Raw genomic sequence first — 21912 nt, 5'->3', positions numbered from 1 at the left:
GCTTATTAAAGTACAGACCGGGCCTCCGCTCCCCCAAACCTGCTCCTTCCCAAGCTTACCCGGCATACGGATGACAGCCAGACCCCTCTCCGTGCTCCCGCCTCGGAAGTCGGGCTCCAAGCAGCAGCCTCGGTAATCTTCCAACCCGCCCCCCACCCCCTGCCGGCCCTGTGCCCTTGCTTCACTCCGTGGGCTCGTGCGCCCCAGCCGGGAGCACACCTGGGCCCCGGCCTACGTGGCACAGCCCCGGGGTCTCGCCCTCCCCAGGCACCCTGGGAGCGGCTCTCCTGTGCCCAGTCTCTTTCCTCCACCAGGGCCCCCACCTGCCCTGCCTCCCGCGGGGACGCTCTGTCTCCAGTTCTGTACCTAGAGCACAGCACCTCCCACCCGAGATGCTCTCCCCCGCCCCATTTACAGCGGTCTCTGGCTCCTCTCCCTCCTCCGTCCTCTCTCAGGCCTCTGCCTCCCCACACATCATCACACGTCAGCGCTTGACCTAAGTGTGCGTGAGGGGTGGCCGTAGGGCAGGCCCGGAGTGGGCACGTGGTAAGTAACCCAGGTCTGCCGATGGGACGGGACATGGCCACCGCTCTCGTTCAAAAACCCCAGCTCGCACCAGAACGGGTCCCGGCCTCCCGCTGGCCGCGCTACCCTCACTCTCCCCAACCCAACCTGAGTGCTGGCAGGCGTTCTAAAGGACACATTTGACACGGGCACTCCCTTGATTAAAAGCCCGAAGCTACCCCTACAGCCTCCAGCGTCAGATCCACATTTCTCGGCGTGTCAGGACTTTGACCATCTGGCTCCGATTTCTCTGTTGGCTCCGACTCTCTGAGGCCCTCGTGCTGAGTTGGTCACGCCTGGTCACCCAGCACTCCTCGGCACACCACGCTGTTTTCTCCAGCTGTGAAGGCCTCTCTCACACTTTCCCAATTCCTATGCTTCTTTCAAGACCCAGAAGAAGTGTCACCTTCTGGAAGTCTTCTAGACTTCCTCCATCGAACTTAACTTTTGCCTTATCTCGGGATACTTGATACATGCTAAAGAATACGGTTAACACATATCCCTTGGCACACGTCCCAGTACCCTGTCCGTCCACCTCACTAAACTGGCGGCTCCTAGGAGCACAAGGGTTTGCCTGTCTGGCGACCACACGCGGTGGGGCTTACAGTGTGTGACCAGGGAGCCCTCGTGGAAGTGATTTCCAGTTCCAACTCTAGCGTCAACTCGCTGCCTGCCTGGGACAACTCACTTACCTTCTCTTGGATTGTCCTTGTCTGTAAAGGGCAGCAGCTACCCGACTGACGGCGCGGAGGACAAACGTGAGCCGCCCCCAAACCTCTAAATCTTACACCATGGCCTCTGAGAGGACACGCCTCTGACGACCCTGCTCTTACACATCCTGACCAAAACCTGATGAGAATGGTATCCGCACAGCCAAAGAACTTCCTTACTGTGAAAGCCAATCAAATCTCAGCCTCAAGCTATAAACGCCAAGTTGGCATTTAAGCACACACAGCCCAAGCATTCTCAACAGCCATTTTTCACATGAAACAGAAGACCAGTAGGGGAAAACTGAGGCTTCGATCGCTGCGTGAGGAGCTGCTTCCTAGCCTGCGATCCCTCCGCTGTCCAGAGCAGGGGACGGATGCGGCCGATGCCCTCAGGGCCCTGAGCCTCCCACCTCCCCCATGATGACACACAAGCCCTTCTTGTTCTCTCAGTGGCATCCTGTGCCATCCTCAGCCAGAGCATCCCCCGACCTCGTTTACCAACAGCCCTTTAGGTGGCTGTAATCTCTCCCCCTTGTGTCCCTCACCCAGACACAAACCAAATTCAGTTTCTGGTGGCAGGTGCAGAGAAGGCTGGCTGCTCCCCGCCAATGGCCACCAAAAAAAAAAAAAAAAGAACAAAAAATAAAACAACAACAACAAAACCATTCGGCTAGGAAGAGATCACTTCCCCAGGTACTATTAATAAAATACGTCGGTCAATAAAACCATTTTCTACTTAAGACTTCTAAAAACAGAGAATCGGAGTAAATGCTACTCTTCCATAATTCTGTCAGTCCATATGGCAAGTCCCGTCTCCAGTCAACTCAGATGAAACCAGAAGCAGAGATGGCGTGGTTCACAAGATCTCGCCGAATCCGCTGGCGATGCCAGACAGAGACGGTGGATGGGGACCGGCGGAGGTGGACAGCGGCATGCCGTGACAACTACAAAAGAATCCGAATTTTAACTGCAACCGTGCATCAAATTGAATATTCCTGCCCACAAAGAATTATTTCTTATAAACCAGAATCCATAACGCACTTCTGTTCCAAGTTAATGACAGCAAAACCAGGCAACAGTGCAAAACCACCTGTCCTTCCTGAGGGATCCCAGGTGACCTGACCCTCGCACATCAGGGTTGAGGGGACAAGTTAATGCTGCGGACCCGGGGCTTCTACATCAGCAAGCCCACTTTATCTTTTCCATTTGCCGGGAGAGTCACACTGAAGAACGTCGAATCTGCAATGGCAACTCTTGGGGCCAAAAAGCCACTCCGGTAGCTTTAGCAAACAGAATCTATCTGGCAACTTCTATCTGCCATGTTTAACAGTTCTGACATGTTCCTGAACACACGGCTCCTTCCAGAGCAAAACTGGAGATACTAGAAACCCAGCACATGCTGTAACACTGGCAAAAGCTGTGTCATGTGATCCAATTTTAAGTGCCAGGACTTCAAACTATGTCAAAGGTGATTTTACAGCAAATATTTTCAAGAGGAAAAAAAACTACTCCTTAGCCAAACACGTGTCAAACACAGACACAAAAGGCTGGGCTACAATTTAAGCAGCCTAAGGAATTATTATCAGGTTCTTTGATCTGCATGAAATTTTCTGGTGATGTGAACAAGGTCTGGAGTTCTGTATTTTCTTATTTAAATGATAAAACACCAAGTATCAGCTTCGTCCCTGCCCCCATTATGAAAGAGTTTCAAAGCACCTGCTCTAGACACCTGAGCACGCTCCATAAAAAAAAAACGCATAAAACCGTTATCCCAAGGAAGAACAGGTAGAATTCAACGAGTTAATTCACCACATTTGAAAGGGTAACACTAGGTAGGACGGCTGAAAGAGTGAGAAATGGGCTTGGCCCAATGTGGAAACGAAGGCCCACTGCCCTTGGTAAGAATGTGTAAATTCTTAAAGGGATTCTTAACGGCTAAGACAGGGTGCTACTTACTTCCTCATTAAATAGTTTGCTAGTTTCTTTTTTGATTGGATCTATAAGCTGGACTTGGCCTGCGGAAAAGCCCACTAGGAGAGAGACACTTTCTGCTGTGGCTGTTAGGTGGTTGAAGTCATGACAAGTAGGCTGTGTTCCTTTGTATATCCTTTTATCTATTGGTTTACTCAAGTCAGCAGCCTGGAGGAGAAAGAGAAAAATACATACGGTAAACAGCACATTGAGATGAGAAATCTAACAGTTACACTATCTTATACTCTATTATGATGTTCAATCTTAAAAACAAAGGTATTTAAAAAATTTTTTTTTCAGTTTTCAGCATTTTGTAAAAGCACTTTCACACACATTAGCCAATTTGATAACGTTAGACTCTTTACAACTATTACTTTCACGACTCATTCTTCTTCAAATCTCTTTAACAAAGACTCCTGGACTTCAGGAGGGAAAATCCTTGAGATGCTAAATTCAGATTTGTAAAATGCATTCATTCCAAGCATTTTCTAACAGAGTACCTCTAACCACATAAAACTCAGCTTGCAAATAGATCTATAGCATCTAAACGCTCATTGGTGAGTTACCTGTAGCCCAGGGGTTCTCAAAGTGTGGTCCCCAGGCCAGCGGTGGCAGCAGCAGCATCACCTGGAAACTCAGAAATGCAGATTCTCAAGCCCCACCCCAGACCAAAGGAATCAGAAACTAGAGGGGTGGGCCCAGCAAGCCTTCCAGGTGATTCCGATGCCCACTCAGATTTGAGAATCACTGCTGCAGCCAATTATAAGCAAGAGCCTTCTTACTGGGTCAGTCCCTCTTCTGTATTAGCTTTTGGGTTCCTTTCATTTATTGAGCCCACACTCGAGGTGCACAACACACATCGCCTTTTACCCTTACGATGATCATTCAGAGCAGAGAATACTGCCCCATTTTACAGATGAGAAAACAAGCTTAGGGAGGTTCGTAACTCAGCCACGGTCACCATACCTACCTAAGTAAGTGGCTAGATGTAGAACCCTGGTCTGTTTGACCATAAAGGACATGGGAGGAACACACACCCAACACACCCCAAAGTCAGAAGCAAATGACTTCTGACTTGGACCAAAAGTGATTTTTCATTGCACCTCCCCCTCAATCCCTAAAAGTACGACTTTTTTCCTTCACGAGAAATGCTCCATGCCATCTAATACGCTGGGCTGATATTGTGGAAATAAAGGACACCACCCTCCAGTCTTAGTTGAAAGTCACAGGCGCAGACAACTAGGTTGCTGAGCGTGTCCTCTGACACAACCACTCCGGCCCTGGGCACTGCTCTGGGGCCATGGCCCCGGCTGTCTGCTGACCAACCCCTGTGCTAGGTTCTAAAGATTTCTTTCTTCCAAAGGGGCCTGTGCCACTGTGCTGAGTAGTCTAATGTTTCATTTTTTCAAATAACACACATAAATACTGAGCAGAAAGGAGGACCTCAAAATTATAGGCATCTTTGAGCAAACTCGAAACCCCAACATCGGGAAGTCTGGACCGAGCGGAACAGGAACTCTAAGAGCACAGGGCAAAGGAACGAAGATACATGCCATGCGGACACTCTCCCAGCCTCACCTCAGTTAAAACGGAGATGAGAATCTCTGTTCTACCAACCTCATGGGATTGTCTGGAGGATGAAATAAGAGAATATATACATGAAAGAGCCCTGAAAAGTGTAACATAAAGGCACAAAACACAAGGAAGATCTGACTTGGCAGCAAGGAGGAAAAGGGGCCGGCGGGGCTGGGAGTCAGCATGGAGGTGGGCTGGCGGCCGCGCTCAGCAGAGGGCTGAGGCCTGCAGAAGCCGAGAAAGCCACCACCCCCCCAGACAGGGACAGGGTGCCTGTGGGAAGCCGCCCCCGGGCTGGACCCTAAAGGCAGGGAAAAAGCAGCTAGGCTAAGGGACCACAGCAAATCATTCCAGAGCAAAGGGGTATCAGCAAACGTCAGAAATGGCCAAAACAGAAAGTGAAAAAACACTGGCAGCTAGTGACAAAAAACAAATATGAAATAGGAACAATTAAGTTGTTACATGATCTCTTATATCAGCAGGTATAACTCTTTGAGAATTTTTTTTTTTTTTTTTTTAAGAGCTTGCTTTGGGAACTTCCCCCTTCAAGAATATATCTAAAATTATGCCCAAAACCATAAAAATCAGTTCAAAGGCAAGCCATAAACTGACAGAGAAAACATACTACTGTTTAATGCTCATACATGAGCAAAAGAACACACACTGGCTCTCAGGGACAACAGAGCTTGAAGTGGAAGCTCTGGACTGGATGTTCCAAGTACCATCACTAGTACAGAATTAACCTTACAGATCCCTCACAGTAACCACATCAGCCTCAGTTCTTGGGAGACTTATTTTACATCCCTGCCCCCCACCAAGGAACTCTACTGAAAAGATGTCATCTGGAATTAGATCATATGTGCACAAACACCTCAAGTATTTTAAATGCCAACTGAAAGACTTCTACTCTTCTTTGGGGTGTAAATACTCCCCAAACGTCTTATTTACTAATTTGCTTAACAATTTTCTTCCTAGATCACTGCTTTCAAGGTGTACCAGTTTGTGAACAGTTTACTGGTCTGCAGTCAAGATTGAGCACAGAAATTAAGAATAAACATTTAGGGGCACCTGGGTGGCTCACTCGGTTGAGCATCCAACTTCAGCTCAGGTCATGATCTCACAGTTCGTGAGTTCGAGCCCCGCATTGGGCTCCGTGCTGACAGCTCAGAGCCTGGAGCCTGCTTCGGATTCTGTGTCTCGCTCTCTCTCTGCCCCTCCCCTGCTCATGTTCTGTCTCTTTCTGTCTTTCAAAAATAAATAAACATTAAAAACAATTTTTTTTCAAAAAAAAGAACATTTAGAAACTTTTTATGGCAATCAGGGTAATTTTGTATCTGTCGACTCTAATAAAAAAATCAGAATTTATACTCTGCACATCTTTTTCAATTTTGTTTTCCAGTAATTTTGTTTTTATTTTTAGAAAAGTATCAGTTCCAATGGATTGGAAATTTTTAAAATTGGTCCTTCAACACTGGTGAAAGGCACTGTTCTAGAAGGCACAAAAGTAGACGTAGGCCCAAGAAACAGTCAGAACACCTCTTACCTGAGGTCACTCCCGTCCCCACCCCCCACGGCACCCATTGTACTAGAACCACAACAGCACAACCCACCAGGCAACATGGCGCCTACCGCAAGCGGGGATTACCTCGGAGCCTCAAGTGACCGCTGGGCCTGTACCCACCCATAAGGATCTGCCACTGGGGCCTGAGCCCTCTGGAGCCCAACCCCAGAGCGAGGAAAGTCAGGTTACCAGAACCTGCCTTCGTTCAAACCGTGCCACCATCTGTGACTCATCTTGTCCTTCTTCAGCCAATCCTCAAGTTCCCTTTTCCCACTGATGTGCTTACTGATGGCCTATCTTCTTCCTCCTCTTCCCCTCTTCTTTGGGGATGGCGGGGGCGGGGGCGGGGGGGGGGGGGAGGGCGGTGAGTTCACACACCTTTTTAGTAGTGGCAGTAACTACCTGAGTGGGCCACACCTCTTCTGCACAGGGTCATCAGTCCCTGACAGGTGGCTTCCCTGGCAGACGCAGTCTGGCAGAAAGAGAAAGAACCCGGACTCTGGAGCCAGGCAGGCCTATGTTGAAACCTTGCCTCCCCTCTGGGCAGCCAGGAGGCCTGGGGCAAGATGCTCCCTTCCTCTCCGAGAAGAAAGCCCCCCGACAACGGATCTGAGGCACAGAGCATGCGCACACAACTCAGCCGCTAGCCGCCTCTATGAATCTGCCCCTGTCAGGTCCCACCTCTCCGGTCAGACCCTTCAGGAGCTTCTCACCTTCCATCACACCAGAGTGTGGAAGGCCGGACACAACTTCCGCCTGCGGAACACTTCCTGGGCCCCCGGCAGCACCACATCACATCTGTAGTCTCAGCCACCCCTCCGGGGGAGGGGGCAGGAACTGCTGCAGGAATATTCCGGCCCCAGGGCCTGGTGGGGCAGGTCCTGAGGGTGCTGCAGGCTCACGGCCCCTCTCTCTTGGCGACCCTCTCTCTTGGCTTCGGGAGGCCGCCCCGCTGGTTGCAGCTGGGGAATTTCACCCAGTGGTCCAAGCCCCCCACCTCCAACAGACTTCTTCCCAACTACCATTCTTTGGGTTGGCTCCTTCCTCCGAACTCTCAAGTACTTAATTTGTTCCACAGAATTTAGTATTTAATCACTTACACTATTACAGTACTGTTTCATGTCCATTATCAGTGATTACAATAAAATTACAATTACAATAAAAATTATAATAAAAACTCCCTTAAGGAGAACTTCTTCATTAAGTAGTTACAACTGTATTATTCCATAAAATCGGTTTTTGTGTTGCAGCTTTCTGGCGACTTCTGCACAGATAAGTTATCGACACTTGAGATGTTTTTAATGTATCTGCATCCTAATTACTGCCAGTTACCTGAATTCTTAAACATGAACTTACAGTGCAACATAGTTAAAAAATCTTACCGATTTTAAGAATTAGAGCACATTTGGTTACTCAACCCCAACAGAGCATCCCGTCTGTCACAAATGCTCAGTGTCTGCTACCTGCATAAAAGTGCAACGATTTCCCTTTTTTCAGGGGTAAGATTAAATCCTACCCATGCTCATTCGTTTCTGCGTAAGGAGTCATTGATTACAAATAATCTGTCAGTGTCTCATTCTCAACAGGGAAGTTTTAAATGATGGCTTAAGAATTCCTACTACAGACACGAGCTGGTCATCAAAATCCTCGATCAAGAAGTACACACTAAAATGTCACGCTTCCCTTTCCAGTATCACAAAGGTCTGCAGAAGCAGCCCTTTTATTCCGGCTCACATGTGCACCCCAGACCCCCGCCCGGCCTGCTGGGGAACGCCCCGCAAAAGGAAAGCCCCCACAGGCTCGGCGGGCCTACTCGCCACTGTCAGGGTCCCGCACCCTGGCCCAGCCCTTAGAGGAACTCCGAGAAGGCACGTGGGCCTGCGCGGAGCCCCCTTCATGGCAACCTGCTACTTGACCCTCCTGAGCGCCCAGAAGCATTTTATGCGGTATGGAAAATATCTCCGAAAGACCGGTTTTGAAAAGTGCACGTCAGAATATTATTATACACGGGAGGCGGCAGTGTTGCTAATCAAGGCGGGCTTTAATTTCCCTACATTTGATATTCTCCCTCCCCATCTGAGAACCACCTCAGAGAGAATCAGTCCCACAGAACTTGCCAGAAGAGAGACCCTCCACCCATTTCTGCACCTCCAACTCATCCCACACACTACGCCAGATTCATCTTCGGGAAGCCTTCGGTCACCCTCCCATTTCAAACCTCTGTGGCTCTGCCCCGGCACTGGCTAAACCCCTTGGCCTGGCACCCACGGGCCTCGCTGCCGTGGCCTCATCACCCCCACGCCCTCCAGAGGTACTTGTTCACACGCTGCCTGTCCTCTTTACACCTTCTGGCCTTTCCTCACACCCCTTCCCTCGCTCAGAATACCTTCCCCATGCACAGCGTCCATACAATCCTGCTCACGGCGGCCCCAGTGTCCTGACCTCCTCATCTCACCTCTGGGGAGCACGCTTTCCGCCCGACCTTCCCCGACCGCCATCACTACGGGCCACAGGCGTCGGCTGTGATGTTAACTGCATTCCATACACCGTGCAAGTCCAGCTCCTTTTAAAAGCAAAAAAAGTCAGGAGGCTGCTGAGTCACCGAAGGCCCCAATGAATTGGTCGGAAATAGCCGGAGCAGCCCCGGTGACACAAAGGTCTGCGTTACGCCATTTAAAAGTCAGAAGAGAACTGACACCACGCTTTCTATGATCATTCCTCTTGACCGCATCTCAGACGACCAAAACAGGAACCAGAGATGAACAAGGGACAGCTTCCCAGGGCCACAAAGGATCACCTACTTGGAAAGAAGGAACATTTGGAGTCCTATCTCGAGACCTGGGATCCAAAACAAGCCAGATTACAGACTGTTCCAGTTTTCCTGGGGGGGTGGAGGCTTGGGGTCTCCAGGGTCTGCGGCTGGACCACACCTAGCTGGGCATCCTGGACGACACGTGGGGAAGTGGAGGAGCCCTCCGAGTCCCAGATGCGGATAAATGCAACTCCAGCCACTCAGAACTGAGGTAGATTCACTTTGTGAATAAAGCTCAAAGTACTCTTTAACCGAAGCGCTCTTCCCCACAGTGGAAAATACCCCGGGCTCTGACAGAAACACCACAGTGATTTTCAAACGTCCTCACTGCCCCCCTGCCCGGAAGCAGAAACAAAGGCTGATCGCGCGAAACCCCCACCCAATCCACCTTTCTCATGGTTTCTTCAGCTCAACAGCTACTCCCAAAATATCCGCATAATTGAGTGGCACTTGAAGAGTTATCTAACACGGACTTAAAATATGTATCGGGGCAGTAAGAAGTCAAGCAGGTTTGGGATCTCTTCTCCCAACAGGAGGAAAATGTCAATCATCTGTACAGTTTCAGTGTTTCAAAAAGGACAGAAACTTATCTGCCTCCTTCACCGCTCTATCTCCAACACCTAATAGAGGGCGTGGCGTGTAAACGGTATCATTAATATCTACTGCAGAAATGAAACAATTCTAAAAGCAGAAGGAAAAACTTCCACAGCCAGAAGTACATAAAAGCAAATATGTGGGGGTGCCTGGGTGGCTCAGTCGGTTAAGCATCCGACTTTGGCTCAGGTCACGGTCTCGCGGTTTACAGGTTCAAGCCCCACACTGGGCTCTCTGCTGTCAGCACGGAGCCTTCTTTGGATTCTCTGTCCCCTCCTCTCTCTGCCCCTCCCCAGCATGCCCGGTCTCTCTCAAAAGTAAACAAACACTTATGGGAGGTTAAAAAAAAAAAAAAAAAAAAGCAAACATGTGGTCTGCTGCTGACCAAACTCCCAACCAACAACTAACGTCTTCTTGGGTGCCCGTCTGTGAAAGAAAACAATCTCCGTGAGCAAATATCAGTACGTCACTGTCCGGCTTACAAAGCACCTCTGCGCATCGGTTCTTTTGGCCCTCCTTACGCATCTGTGTGCCGGGGACTCCTGCCCCTGCATTTTATAAGGAGGCAAACAGAATCTGCAGTCAAGACGAGGCGGAGTCCAGCCCCTGTGCTCCTGCGCCACGGGGCGCCGACGGGCAGCGGACGAGGCACCGTCTGAGGCCGCACCTAGATCTGCAACCCCATCACTCGCCCGGGTGGGAATCAGACACCCCAGCCTTGATCGGTGTGGCCCAGACTCCAGGGCTCCCTTCTCAGTGCATGCACCCCGCAGGGCTGTTTCGTTCACAGGAGGGAACAGGCTAGAGTCGCGCCTGGCACTTCAAAGGCACTTGAGAAAAGTTAGTTCTCTTTTCAACTCACGTTTCTCCTTGTGCCTATGTGAGGATTTGCTGCCGACCACAGACAGGCTTTGAAAACCCTCATCATTCACTAATACCTTCAAAGAAGTATACAGAAGGGAAACAGGGTTCTTTCTGCCCTAAATTTCCTGGACAAAGACAACAGGAGAAGCCAAGTTTAGGGCATGGTCTCCTTTCTACAGAATTTCCCCAACAAGACAGCACCTTCCCTTTCGTAGCTTCCGTGCCTCCTCCCTCCTCTAACAGCACATGCCCACGTGACGTCCGACCCCTTCCCGTTACTAAAAACAAACAAACTGCCGGGTGACACCTGCTAGCAGGCTTCCGCTGGGCTCCGACCCTGGAAGGGGCGCCCAGAGCCCCCACCTCAGACCTGCCCTGTGGGCACGGCCACGGCCACGGCCGGGCCGGAGAACGTGGAGGGAGAGAGCCGGGAAGGCCAGTGAGCCGGACGTCCTCAGAATACAGGCAAATGAGGCGTAAAAGGTGAGGGGCACCACCCTTACGTCATTCCAGAACGGGAAGAGTCGCCCACTCACAAAACGCACAAGGTACGTTCACTGAATTTTCACAGCGACAATCTGTGGCGCGGCTTCCCGGTCTCCAGAGAAACGCTTCCCACAGGGGCAGGGAAGGCTCCCTCTCCGGAGGGAGGTCAGCGGAGCAGGTCGGCAGGGCGCAGGGCGGGGCAGGGGTGCCGCGGGAAGGAAGCAGGACGGGATTACTTGGCGCATCTTCTCCCCGGCCCGGCACTGCCGTCAAGGACCTGCTGAAACAACAAGCGTCTGTTGTCATCCCGTGTCATTCTCCCCAAGGCAGCCTGTCACCCAAAAACCGACTCCCCTACCCTCGGATGATTTCTCAAAGACGAACTGAACAAGCCGCCGGACTACCACTTCTTCGCCAACTCTCCCAAGTTCTCGAGCCGAACGCCACGCTCAGGTCAAGGCTCTTCCGTGGTGTTGAGATTCTACAAATGGCTGCCGCCGCTTAGGCTAATGGAACACGGATTTCTTCGTTAAAGAAAAACCACGAATCGACATCAGCTGAATTCAGTTTGCCCACATTCTAACACCAGATCTCATCACATTAAAATGCTGACATACACAAATGACCTATTTTTTATTAAACCCTTCTGTTAAATATGCACAAAATATGCACTCCTATTCCTGAGGGAATACCAACACCTCAAATGGAAGAAAAGGCAAGGTGTTTTATTTCTGCAAAAGATACTCACTTCAAATTCTCAGAAAATACTTTTTTTTTTTTTTTAAGTTTCCCCTTAAAGGGGCTTGGCGGGGAATCCTTGGACCTAAAAGCGTTGCGACACTGGTAAACTGCAGTCCACTCGGAGGCAGCGAGTACTTCCTATGTGCTGCTCAACGACTGCCGCGCTATCTTCCTAACACCGAGGCCACCCACGAGCTTGTGGTGCTTGGCACGGCACCAAGAGGATTTTTAAAATATTCCGATTCAGGTTGCTTTGTGACCTGAGCAGCGATCTGCAGAGGAACTCCCATTCTAAGTCAGAGATACCCGAAATCCCCAACTGTCTAGAGGCCCTGCAACCTTCCAGCTCCCACTTCCTCATCCTACTGAGACACTGAGGCCCAAGGAAGGGTGGTGGTCTGCCCGACGTTTCCCAGAGCGTAGAACTGTGCTTTTAGCCCCAAACTGCTATTTTTCCAATCACCCAATCTCAGTTGGAACAATGAACTACTGAATCTGTAACAGACGAATTTTTCTTTTAATTGGCACCGATGTGCTCTAGTAATTATATATCAAATGACAGCACTCTGGAGCCAGCGCGATGCCGTGTTTCCAAACAGAAAGCAAGAAAGCTAAAGAGAATGAACAAACACTAAACTTCTCTTACACCATGGAGATGAGCCGCTAAAAGCCGTGGCCAAAACATTCTATTTGGCCTCTGTGATTCAAAGACTTCGTCTCTAATCAGCCAGAGCTCAGCTGAAGGGAGTAGCCTTAGATCAGTGGAGCAGGGGAGAGCTGACCTGCTCTCAACACCAGCACCAGGAAAAGTTCCAACCTCTCCTTCATCTACCGTTTTACAGCATCACCGGAACTACGCGGTCGGCACTTGTGCTCAGTCACTTGTCAGGGATGTCTTATCCCCAGCTAATGCAAAGCTTTGAGGGCGTAACTTTCTCATAGGCCACCTCAGTAACAGCCACTCAGACGTTTCTGATGGTTTTTCCCTGCCAGATTAGAAAAAGCCTCTCCAGGCACCTGGAATGTACCATTGGCCAAGCAGCACAACAGCAGCCTGTTTCAAGACGTGGACCAGCAAAACTGGCACCTACAGGAACGGGGAGAGGCTGGCCTCCCCTCACCACTGCAGGAGCATAAGCTGGCAGAGCCTTTATGCAGGGCAACTTGGCAACACGTAGCAAATGCCTCCCTTCCTCTAACCACAAATTGAGCTCCTAGGAACGCATCCTTAGCCTATCTCTCAAGTACATAATTTGTAGTAGCCCCCAACTGGCCCAACATAAATGTCCATCTACAGGAGGCTAGATAAAGAGCGGGCTAACCATGGAATGCTACTACACTGAGAACAAATGTGGATAAACCTCAAGAAATATATTAAATGAAGCCAAATATAAATGAAGCATATAATAATTCCATTTATATAAAGTTCAAAAATAAGGAAAACTAATCTGCGATGCTAGAAGTGAGAACAGTGGGTACCCTTGAAGAGCGTGGGGAAGGGGCCATAGGGCTGGTTGGCCAGGAATGCTGTTCCTTAAATCTGGGATTGATTCTGCTTTGTGACAAATTAACACAGCTTTACACTTAACACACTCCTTTCTGTATTCTATTCCTGAATTCAAAAGAAATTTTAATGAGCAAACACATGTACAAAGACAGCCAGTTCAACTCTGTTTACACTGAAACATTATTAACATCTTGTGTGTTCCAAAAAGGAAATTGGTAAATATGTCATGTAGCCATTTAAAGTGAAGATATTTACTTACTAGCAAAGAAGGATGTTATATGCTTTATTAAGTGGAAAAATGAAACAATAAAAAATAGGATTCTAAAGACAAAAAAAATTGCAAAGACATCTTAAAATCGTATTCATACTGTAATCACACTGTTAGTAATAACAGTATATCGTTATTTTGAATATACCTTGTAGAAGCAAGCTGATTATGTGAATGTCATTAGGAGCTGAGACTTTGCACATAAGAGGTATAAATGTAAAATCATTCATCTTAAATTTGACTAGGAAGGGCACCCGAGTGGCTCAGTCGGTTAAGCATCCAACTTCGGCTCAGGTCATGATCTCACGGTTTGTGGGTTCGAGCCCCACGTCAGGCTCTGTGCTGACAGCTCGGAGCCTGGAGCCTGCTTCGGATTCTGTGTCTCCTTCTCTCTCTGCCCCTTCCCCTCCCCTCACCCTCGCCCTCTCTCTCAAAAATGAATAAACCTTTTCAAAAAATTGACTAGGAAAGACCAATAGAAAACCGTGTGTGTGTGTTTTCTTTAAAAAAAAAAAAAAAAAAAAAGGCATTTTCTAGCTGTGTGCAATAAAAGGGTATAGATGCAATGACCAAATAGCAACTTCTGGTGCCTAGACTCTGCCTCGAACAGTATTTGTCACTTAAAGTCACCAAGGCTCCTAGAACCTGATACCAGGTATGTGGCAAAAAATGAACGTGGAACATCTTTTTGTACCTCTGGGCAAGAAAGCTATCAAAGACTACAAAAGCTGGGCCCAAAAGACTTAGGGGGCAAGGCAGAGGGGCTACCATTACACAAAGATGGGACGGTTCAAACATCAAAATGAGGGGTACCCGGCTGGCTGAGTCGGTAGAGCACGTGACCCTTGATCCTGGGGTTGCAAGTTTGAACCCCACATTGGTTGGAGATTACTTTTTTTTTTTTTTTTTCCAACGTTTATTTATTTCTGGGACAGAGAGAGACAGAGCATGAACGGGGGAGGGGCAGAGAGAGAGGGAGACACAGAATCGGAAACAGGCTCCAGGCTCTGAACCATCAGCCCAGAGCCTGACGCGGGGCTCGAACTCCCGGACCGCGAGATCGTGACCTGGCTGAAGTCGGACGCTTAACCGACTGCGCCACCCAGGCGCCCCTGGAGATTACTTTTAAAAAAATACATCAAAATACTACTGCAGAATTTTCATGGAATAAAGTAAGAATCTGAGTTTATACTGATATCAATAAATGGAGAAAAGAAAGCTCTTCCTTAGATTAGACTAACACCTAACAAACGTAGGAGGAAAGAATAATGGAGTCTGAAAATCACCATTTACAACTATTATAGTAACACAATAACAAGTGGTTCAGCCAAAATCAATGAATGCTACAACTAGTGGATAAAGGTTTAATGAGAAACAGGATACTTACATAGTCTCAAAGTGTCCCCTCACAAATTACCTCTCAATTACAAAGAGAAAAATGGAACTTTACAACAGATCAATTTAGTAAATACAGCTTTAATCAGGTTAACATTAATTTGCCCACTAATACTGGGGCAAATCAGCATCATGTGCCTCTTGACATGCTGCCCTGGGATGAGCACAACAACATCAGTTCTGTGGTATTTCTCCCCAAAATGCAGCCCATGAATCTAATCATTAAAAAAAAAAAAAAAAATCAGACAAATCCAAACTGAGAGGGATTCTACAAAATAACTGAACTCTTAAAAATGTCAAGATCATGGTAACAAAGAAAAGGCTAAGGAACAGGTCCAGACTAAACAAGACTAAAGAGCTTGCAACTAACTGCTGTGTGTGAACTTGGATGGGACCCCAACCAGGAAAAAATGACTTTTAAAAGACAGCACTAGGGTGGGGCGCCTGGGTGGCTCAGTCGGTTAAGCACCAGACCAGCTCAGGTCATGATCTCACGGTTTGTGGGTTCGAGCCCCACATCAGGCTCTGTGCTGACAGCTCGGAGCCTGGAGCCTGCTTTGGATTCTGTGTCTCTCTCTACCCCTCCCCTGCTTGTGCTCTGTGTGTGTGTCTCTCTCTCTCAGAAGTAAACAAACATTTTTAAAAAAACATTTTTTTTTTTAAAAAACAGCACTAGGGTAACTGGTGAAAAAAAATTTAATGTTTATTTATTTTGAAAGAGAGAGTGTGCATATTGATGCGAGCAGGGGAGGGACAGAGAGAGGCAGGGAGAGAGAGAAAGTGGGGTGGGGGGGGAGGGGGGGGGAGAGAGAGGGAGGGAGGGAGGGGGGGAGGGGAAGGGGGAATCCCAAGCAGGCTCCATGCTGCCAGTGCAGAGCCTGATACGGGGCTCAAACTCACGAACCATGAGATCATGACCTGAGGGGAAACCAAGAGTCACATGCGTAACCAACTGAGCCACCCAGGTGCCCCGTAACTGGTGAAATTTTAATGTGAACTGTTGATTAGATAAGAGGAATGCATCAATGTTATATTCCTGATTTTGATAAATGTACTATGGTTATGTGAGTGACAATTCTTGTTCTGGGGATAGAAATGGACATGATGTCTACAAGCCAGTCTCAAATGATATATGTTTTACATACACAGAGGGGCAGGGGGAGAGAGGGAGGGGAGCATACAAATGATAAAACAAATGGGCAAATTTTAAACAATTAGTCAGTCTGGGTGACAGGCATATAGGAGTTCTTTGCGCTGTTCTTGTCACTTTTCTGTAAGTGTGAAATTATAGCAACGTAATTTTTACAAAAGAGAGACTTAAGAGGTATGTATACTAAATGTAATGTGTGGTCCTTGTTTGGAAATATAGGTGAGTAAGCCAACTAAAAACATCTTTTTGTGGTAGTGGTCACATGAATCTACACATGGGATAGGACGGCACAGAAGCAACCAACCACACACACACAAGACACACACACACACTCACGCTAGTGCATCTGAAACTGGTGAAATCCAAAAGAGCTCTGAGGACTATACCAACGGCGATTTCCTGATACTGATATGTACTATAGTTATGCAGAATATTACCCCTGAGGAAAACTGGATGAAGGGTACATGAGACCTCCATGCATAGTTCTTGCAACTTCCTGTGAATATAGAATCATTTCACATTAAAAAATTAAAAATAGGGGCGCCTGGGTGGCGCAGTCGGTTAAGCGACCGACTTCAGCCAGGTCACGATCTCGCGGTCCGTGAGTTTGAGCCCCGCGTCGGGCTCTGGGCTGACGGCTCAGAGCCTGGAGCCTGTTTCCGATTCTGTGTCTCCCTCTCTCTCTGCCCCTCCCCCGTTCATGCTCTGTCTCTCTCTGTCCCAAAAATAAATAAACGTTGAAAAAAAAAATTTTTTTTTAAAATAAAATAAAAAATAAATTAATAAAAAGATCCTTATGAATCAAGAAACCGTGAAGAATATTTATGACTCTGTCAAAGAACAGACTATATTCAAATGTAAATTTTTAACGTGTGAAAATGTAGTTTCATTTCTTAGAACAGTCCACGTATCATAGAAAAAATACAGAAGACACAATGCTTGGAATTTGCTTTAAAATAATGCAGTAAAGCAGGAGCCTGGGTGGTTCAGTCAGCGGAGCATCTGACTGGCTACGGTCATGATCTCAAGAGCTGTGAGTTCGAGCCCAGCATCGAGTTTACCACCGTCAGCACAGAGCCCGCTTCTGATCCTCCGTGCCCCACTCTCTGCCCCTCCCCTGCTCGCTCTTTCTCAAAAACAAATGAGTATTTTTTAAAAAGTAATGCAGTAAGGGCAAGAGAATCGATTAAGTGAGACTAGTCATACGCTGACAAATGGCAAAGCTGGGAGACAGGTGTACGGAAGTTCATTATACCATCCTCCCGACTCTTGTGTAAGTTTGAAATTTTTCATTAAAAAAGGATTCCTTTTAGAATATACATTTATATGTGTATAGTTGCAAAGAAAGCAATTCAAATAGATACTCATCAAACTATGAAACGTGGTTATTAAAGGTTAGGGGTAGTATTTAGGTGATAATTTTTTGCCTATCTTGATTTCTAACTTTTCATCAATAATTATATATTACTTGTGCAATTTCTTAAATAGAAAAAGGAAAAAAACCCACAGGCCAAAAAAACCACTAAAACTTTCAAAATTATTTTAAGTGGCTTAAAAGCATGTCATGGCCTAGTGCAGGGTCACAGAAAAATATGTGCCTTTGTGAATAGTAAAATTCACCATAAAAGAAATCTTACTGTGACACCAAGTAAATGCATGAATGGGATGATATATCACCAACAGGTGATGATATATTTTGAACTAGGCAAATCATAAGTTTCACGCCAGTTAGGACCGCTGGAATATGTTATTAATGTTTCTGTGGCACCAATGATGTCACTCAATGGAATGAGAAAAGACAGGAAAATTCTTTAAAGGAGCCAATCATTCAGAGGACAAATAAGCAGGCCATGGCTGGTTCTACTGTTTCACTCTTCGAATAGTACTGCAGTGTTAGAAGGGCTCACTGTGCGCTAATTTGCTACAGTGGCAAATAAAGTAACTTTTCCCAGAGGCTTCTTTGGGAAATCCAATCTGTTCCAAGTCTATCTCCTAACTTTTTCCCTACTGTAGATTCATAATTGAGTCCCCATCTTTCTCACAAGAATTGAACTGAGAACTCATCATCAATCCCAAGCTCTTCTAAAGATTCTAGGAAAACCCAATCCTAAATTATCCTCAATCCAGAAGAAATAGCTGAAAGAGTAACTCAGTGGAATTTGCTTTTCTGCATTCAGTAATATTTTAGCACTTAAAAGCTAAAATCTCTGAGGCCTGAAATAAAACTGGTAGGCTCAATAGGGACAGTATCGTATGCATAGTCTCAAAGGGGACAGCAGTGTATTTTAAATGTGGGTTAGCAGGCCAACCAGCTTGGAACTGATTAAGAAGTGCCACAGTGAGGGCAGAAATCAACCATAACCTGAAAGTTAACATTTGGCAACAACTGCACTTTTGCTTCACTCCATTTGTCATTCATTATCTCATGTAATCAAATACATAATTAAAAATGTGCAACTATTAGGGACGCCTGGGTGGCTCAGTCGGCTGAAGGTCCGACTTCGGCTCAAGTCATGATGTTGAGATCCTTGAGTTCGAGTCCTGCATCAAGCTCTGTGCTGACAGCTCAGAGCCTGGAGCCTCTTCAGATTCTGTGTCACCCTCTCTCTCTCTGCCCCTCCCCAGCTTGCGGTCTCTCTCAAAAATAAACATTAAAACAAATTTTAATGTGCGATATTAGCTTTAAAAATTAAATATAAAGCTATTCACAAAGAAATGGATTGCTTATGGATTGAAGCAATCTATTTCCCAGTGTGAGTAATTTTGTAATAGATCTCCATATACGGTGGTCTCATATGAATGTTGGTTAACGTTCAGTCTCATATTCATGGAATCAGAGGACAGAGATAAAAGTGGAGCTTTTAAAAAAGCCACATTTGCTCTCAAGATGTTGCAACTTAAGGGGCGCCTGGGTGACTCAGCTGGTTAAGGGTCCGACTTCGGCTCAGGTTATGATCTCACAGTTCAGGAGTGCTGACAGCTCAGAGCCTGGAACCTGGTTCAGATTCTGTGTCCCTCTCTCTCTGCTCCTCTCTCTCTCAAAAATGACTAAACATTAAAAAAAAAAAATTGTAATAAGTTAAAAAAAGGATGCTGCAACTTAAAACCAAAGATGTAAACTGCCTAAAATCATAAATCAATTCACCCAGCAGCTACACTTGGAGCTCTGGTCCTATTGGCTGTAAGTGGGCTATACCCAGTAAACTCGGGGAAAGCACAGGGTAACCTAACCCAATGCCCTCACTTCTGTCCCCTCTCCTTTCACCTGTGGCATTCCTGCTTCTACAGCAAACAGTAACTCGCTGTCAGAACTTGAAATTCTATTATTTATAACACAGAGGAGAGAAATACAGAAGACTCTGCAAAGCTCACGAAGCTTAGCATAAACCCAATGACGCTCATTTAGCTGGCGCAAAGCTCACAGGTAAGTCCGGACCACTGCCAGCCTTCTCTTGGCTAAGAAGGGAATAGCTTGCTTGATAATTCATGGTTTCAAGCCGGCCGTGTCCTGAGCAACCAAGGCCAAAGCCCACTACCACAGCTCCTTCCAAACTTCCTGACTGCCTTCCGGAAAGTCTTCCCTCTGCAGCAGAGTCAAATGCCCGATGAGAAAGCTCTGGCCAGCAGGGACGCGCGCCAACGCAGCAAGGATGGCGGGACAGGCGGGAGCCCTAAGCGAGGCTGCAGATGCTGACAGCCAAAGAAAACGCCCGCCCGCAGCTCAGCCTGACGGTGCGTGTGGGCACAACGAAGGCTGAGGCTCCAAACACCAGCAGGTCCTGTAAGCAGCACCTGCGGCTACAGACCAAAAGACAGTCTCTCGGGTGGCATGGAAAGATCTCTGATCTCTCTTCCATGTAGAGTACTTCAACCACGTATGTCTTTAAATTTAAAGAGACACAGAACAATGTAACACCCATTTCCAAGTGTCTTATTGTCTACAGCAAGTCCAAGTGCTTGTACTGTTCTCACAAGTCCTTGGACCTCAAGCCACATGCATGAAGGTCAGGCAGCAAGAAACTATGGCCGACCCAGGGCCCCAAAGGAGGAGGAGCATGGCAAAGCACAGAGAGCCAGCCAGGGCCTGTCCCCGGACAAGACGAGGCTGGGAAAGGCACTATGAGGCCGCTGTTCAGGCCCCGCAGTGTCCCAGGCCAGAAGGCCACCTGCCATCATTTTAGGACATGTTCTGCCTGAGTCCCCGGCAAACGCCTCAATTAGTTAACATTTTTAAAGGGCCTGAGTTATTTCTCTGTGAGAGCTCACATGTCAATCCCATCCTCCACATAGTCCTAACCTGGAAAAACAAAACCATGGAGCAGTCCACCGTTTCAAAGTGCAGAGCAAAACGTTTTAGAGAAAAATCTGGTTGGAAACCTACATTACATTCTGAAGAGCAGTTAAGAGCACAGACTGTGGAGCTAAGCCGGCTGGGTCAGACTCAGCTCCTGCTGTTCCCAGCCCTATGAGCTCAGACGAGTTACTTGCCTCTCCACGCTGCTGGTTCCACAAAATGGGAAACAAGGGTAACGAGAGTGCCACCCCGGATAGAGGGCTAAGGAGCCAAAACGTGTAAGTGGTTAGAGCGGCAACACAAAGTGCTCATGTAAGTGCGAGCTAAGTAAGTAACATCAATTTACGTCTGCTAAATGCAATCAATAATAGTGAGTTAGCAAGGAAACAAGCATTTGATTCCTCACAGGCATTTTATTTCTTTAATGCTTATTTTTTTAATGTTCATTTTTGAGAGAGAGAGACAAAGCATGAGCAGGGAGGGGCAGAGAGGGAGGGAGACACAGAATCTGAAAACAGGCTCCAGGCTCTGAGACGTCGGCACAGAGCCCGACGTGGGGCTGGAACCCGTGAACCACGAGATCGTGACCTGCTCTGAAGTCAGACGCTCAACCAACTGAGACACCCAGACGCCCCATAATGTTTATTTATTTATTTTTGAGAAAGAGTCAGAGGAGCACAAGCAGGGTAGGAGGGAGAGAGAGAATCCCAAGCAGGCTCCACACTGTCAGTGCAGAGTGAAGTGGGGCTCAAACTCACCAAAAGGGAGATCGTGACCTGAGCCGTGATCGAGTATCGGCTGCTCAGCCGACTGAGCCACCCAGGCGTCCCTGATTCCTCATATCTTTAAAGATAAAGGTATTTTCCTATTTAGTTGCCTGTCCAAAAATGTGTGTCAGTGTTGGGGGTAAGAAGTGGAGGAGGTCAGAGAGGTAAAAAAGAGCACAGAGAACCTAAATGACAGGCCCTGTCCCTTCACCAGAAATGACAACTGTGCCCTGGGTCAAGAAGTGCTCACTCTGATCACCTGTTCACTTTCATACATGGCTGGACCGAAGCAGAGCCAGTGCAACATAGTTTTTGAAAGCTGTAAAAATTAAGTTCAGAGGCCAGAACTGTGTGGTGCCTCAATGAAAGTACAGGTTAACTTCTGACACAAAACTACAAGTGGCACATTACAATGTGATGGTCAGGTACGTGAATGTGTAGAGCCTGGACTATGACGTCAAAGGCTCTCTCACCTGCTTCTCTGACAGACAGTAAGCGAATGAATGTTAGAAAAAGGAAATAAGGGGCGCCTGGGTGGCGCAGTCTTAGGTTAAGCGTCCGACTTCAGCCAGGTCACGATCTCGCGGTCTGTGAGTTCGAGCCCCGCATCGGGCTCTGGGCTGATGGCTCAGAGCCTGGAGCCTGTTTCCGAT

General features: G+C 47.5%; 1 protein-coding gene across 12 annotated transcripts in view; it reads right to left on the bottom strand.

Moving 5' to 3' along the window:
- WDR20 (WD repeat domain 20) overlaps positions 1–21912 on the bottom strand; it is a 66429-nt gene that overhangs the window by 19917 nt on the left and 24600 nt on the right. For 5 of the 12 annotated variants that reach the window (XR_005791214.1, XR_005791215.1, XM_040478266.1 and 2 more), the window contains exon 2: positions 3231–3413. The exons of 2 other annotated variants lie outside the window; for them this stretch is intronic. Coding sequence is in view for 5 of the 10 variants with exons in the window: in XM_040478266.1 (XP_040334200.1) it covers positions 3231–3413 (183 nt within the window). In the remaining 5 variants the exon portion in view is untranslated. Of the gene's footprint in view, positions 1–3230; positions 3414–3811; positions 3859–4823; positions 4876–21912 lie in introns of those variants that run through there. 5 more of the 12 variants (XM_040478259.1, XM_040478264.1, XM_040478269.1 and 2 more) reach the window with 5 other exon arrangements.

Source organism: Herpailurus yagouaroundi, unplaced genomic scaffold (genome assembly GCF_014898765.1).
Source record: "Herpailurus yagouaroundi ecotype Mexico unplaced genomic scaffold, PumYag 141, whole genome shotgun sequence".
NCBI classification, from domain to species: domain Eukaryota; kingdom Metazoa; phylum Chordata; class Mammalia; order Carnivora; family Felidae; genus Herpailurus; species Herpailurus yagouaroundi.
The sequence above is the reverse complement of the archived record's forward strand: the minus strand, read 5'-3'. Positions and strand labels throughout refer to the sequence as shown.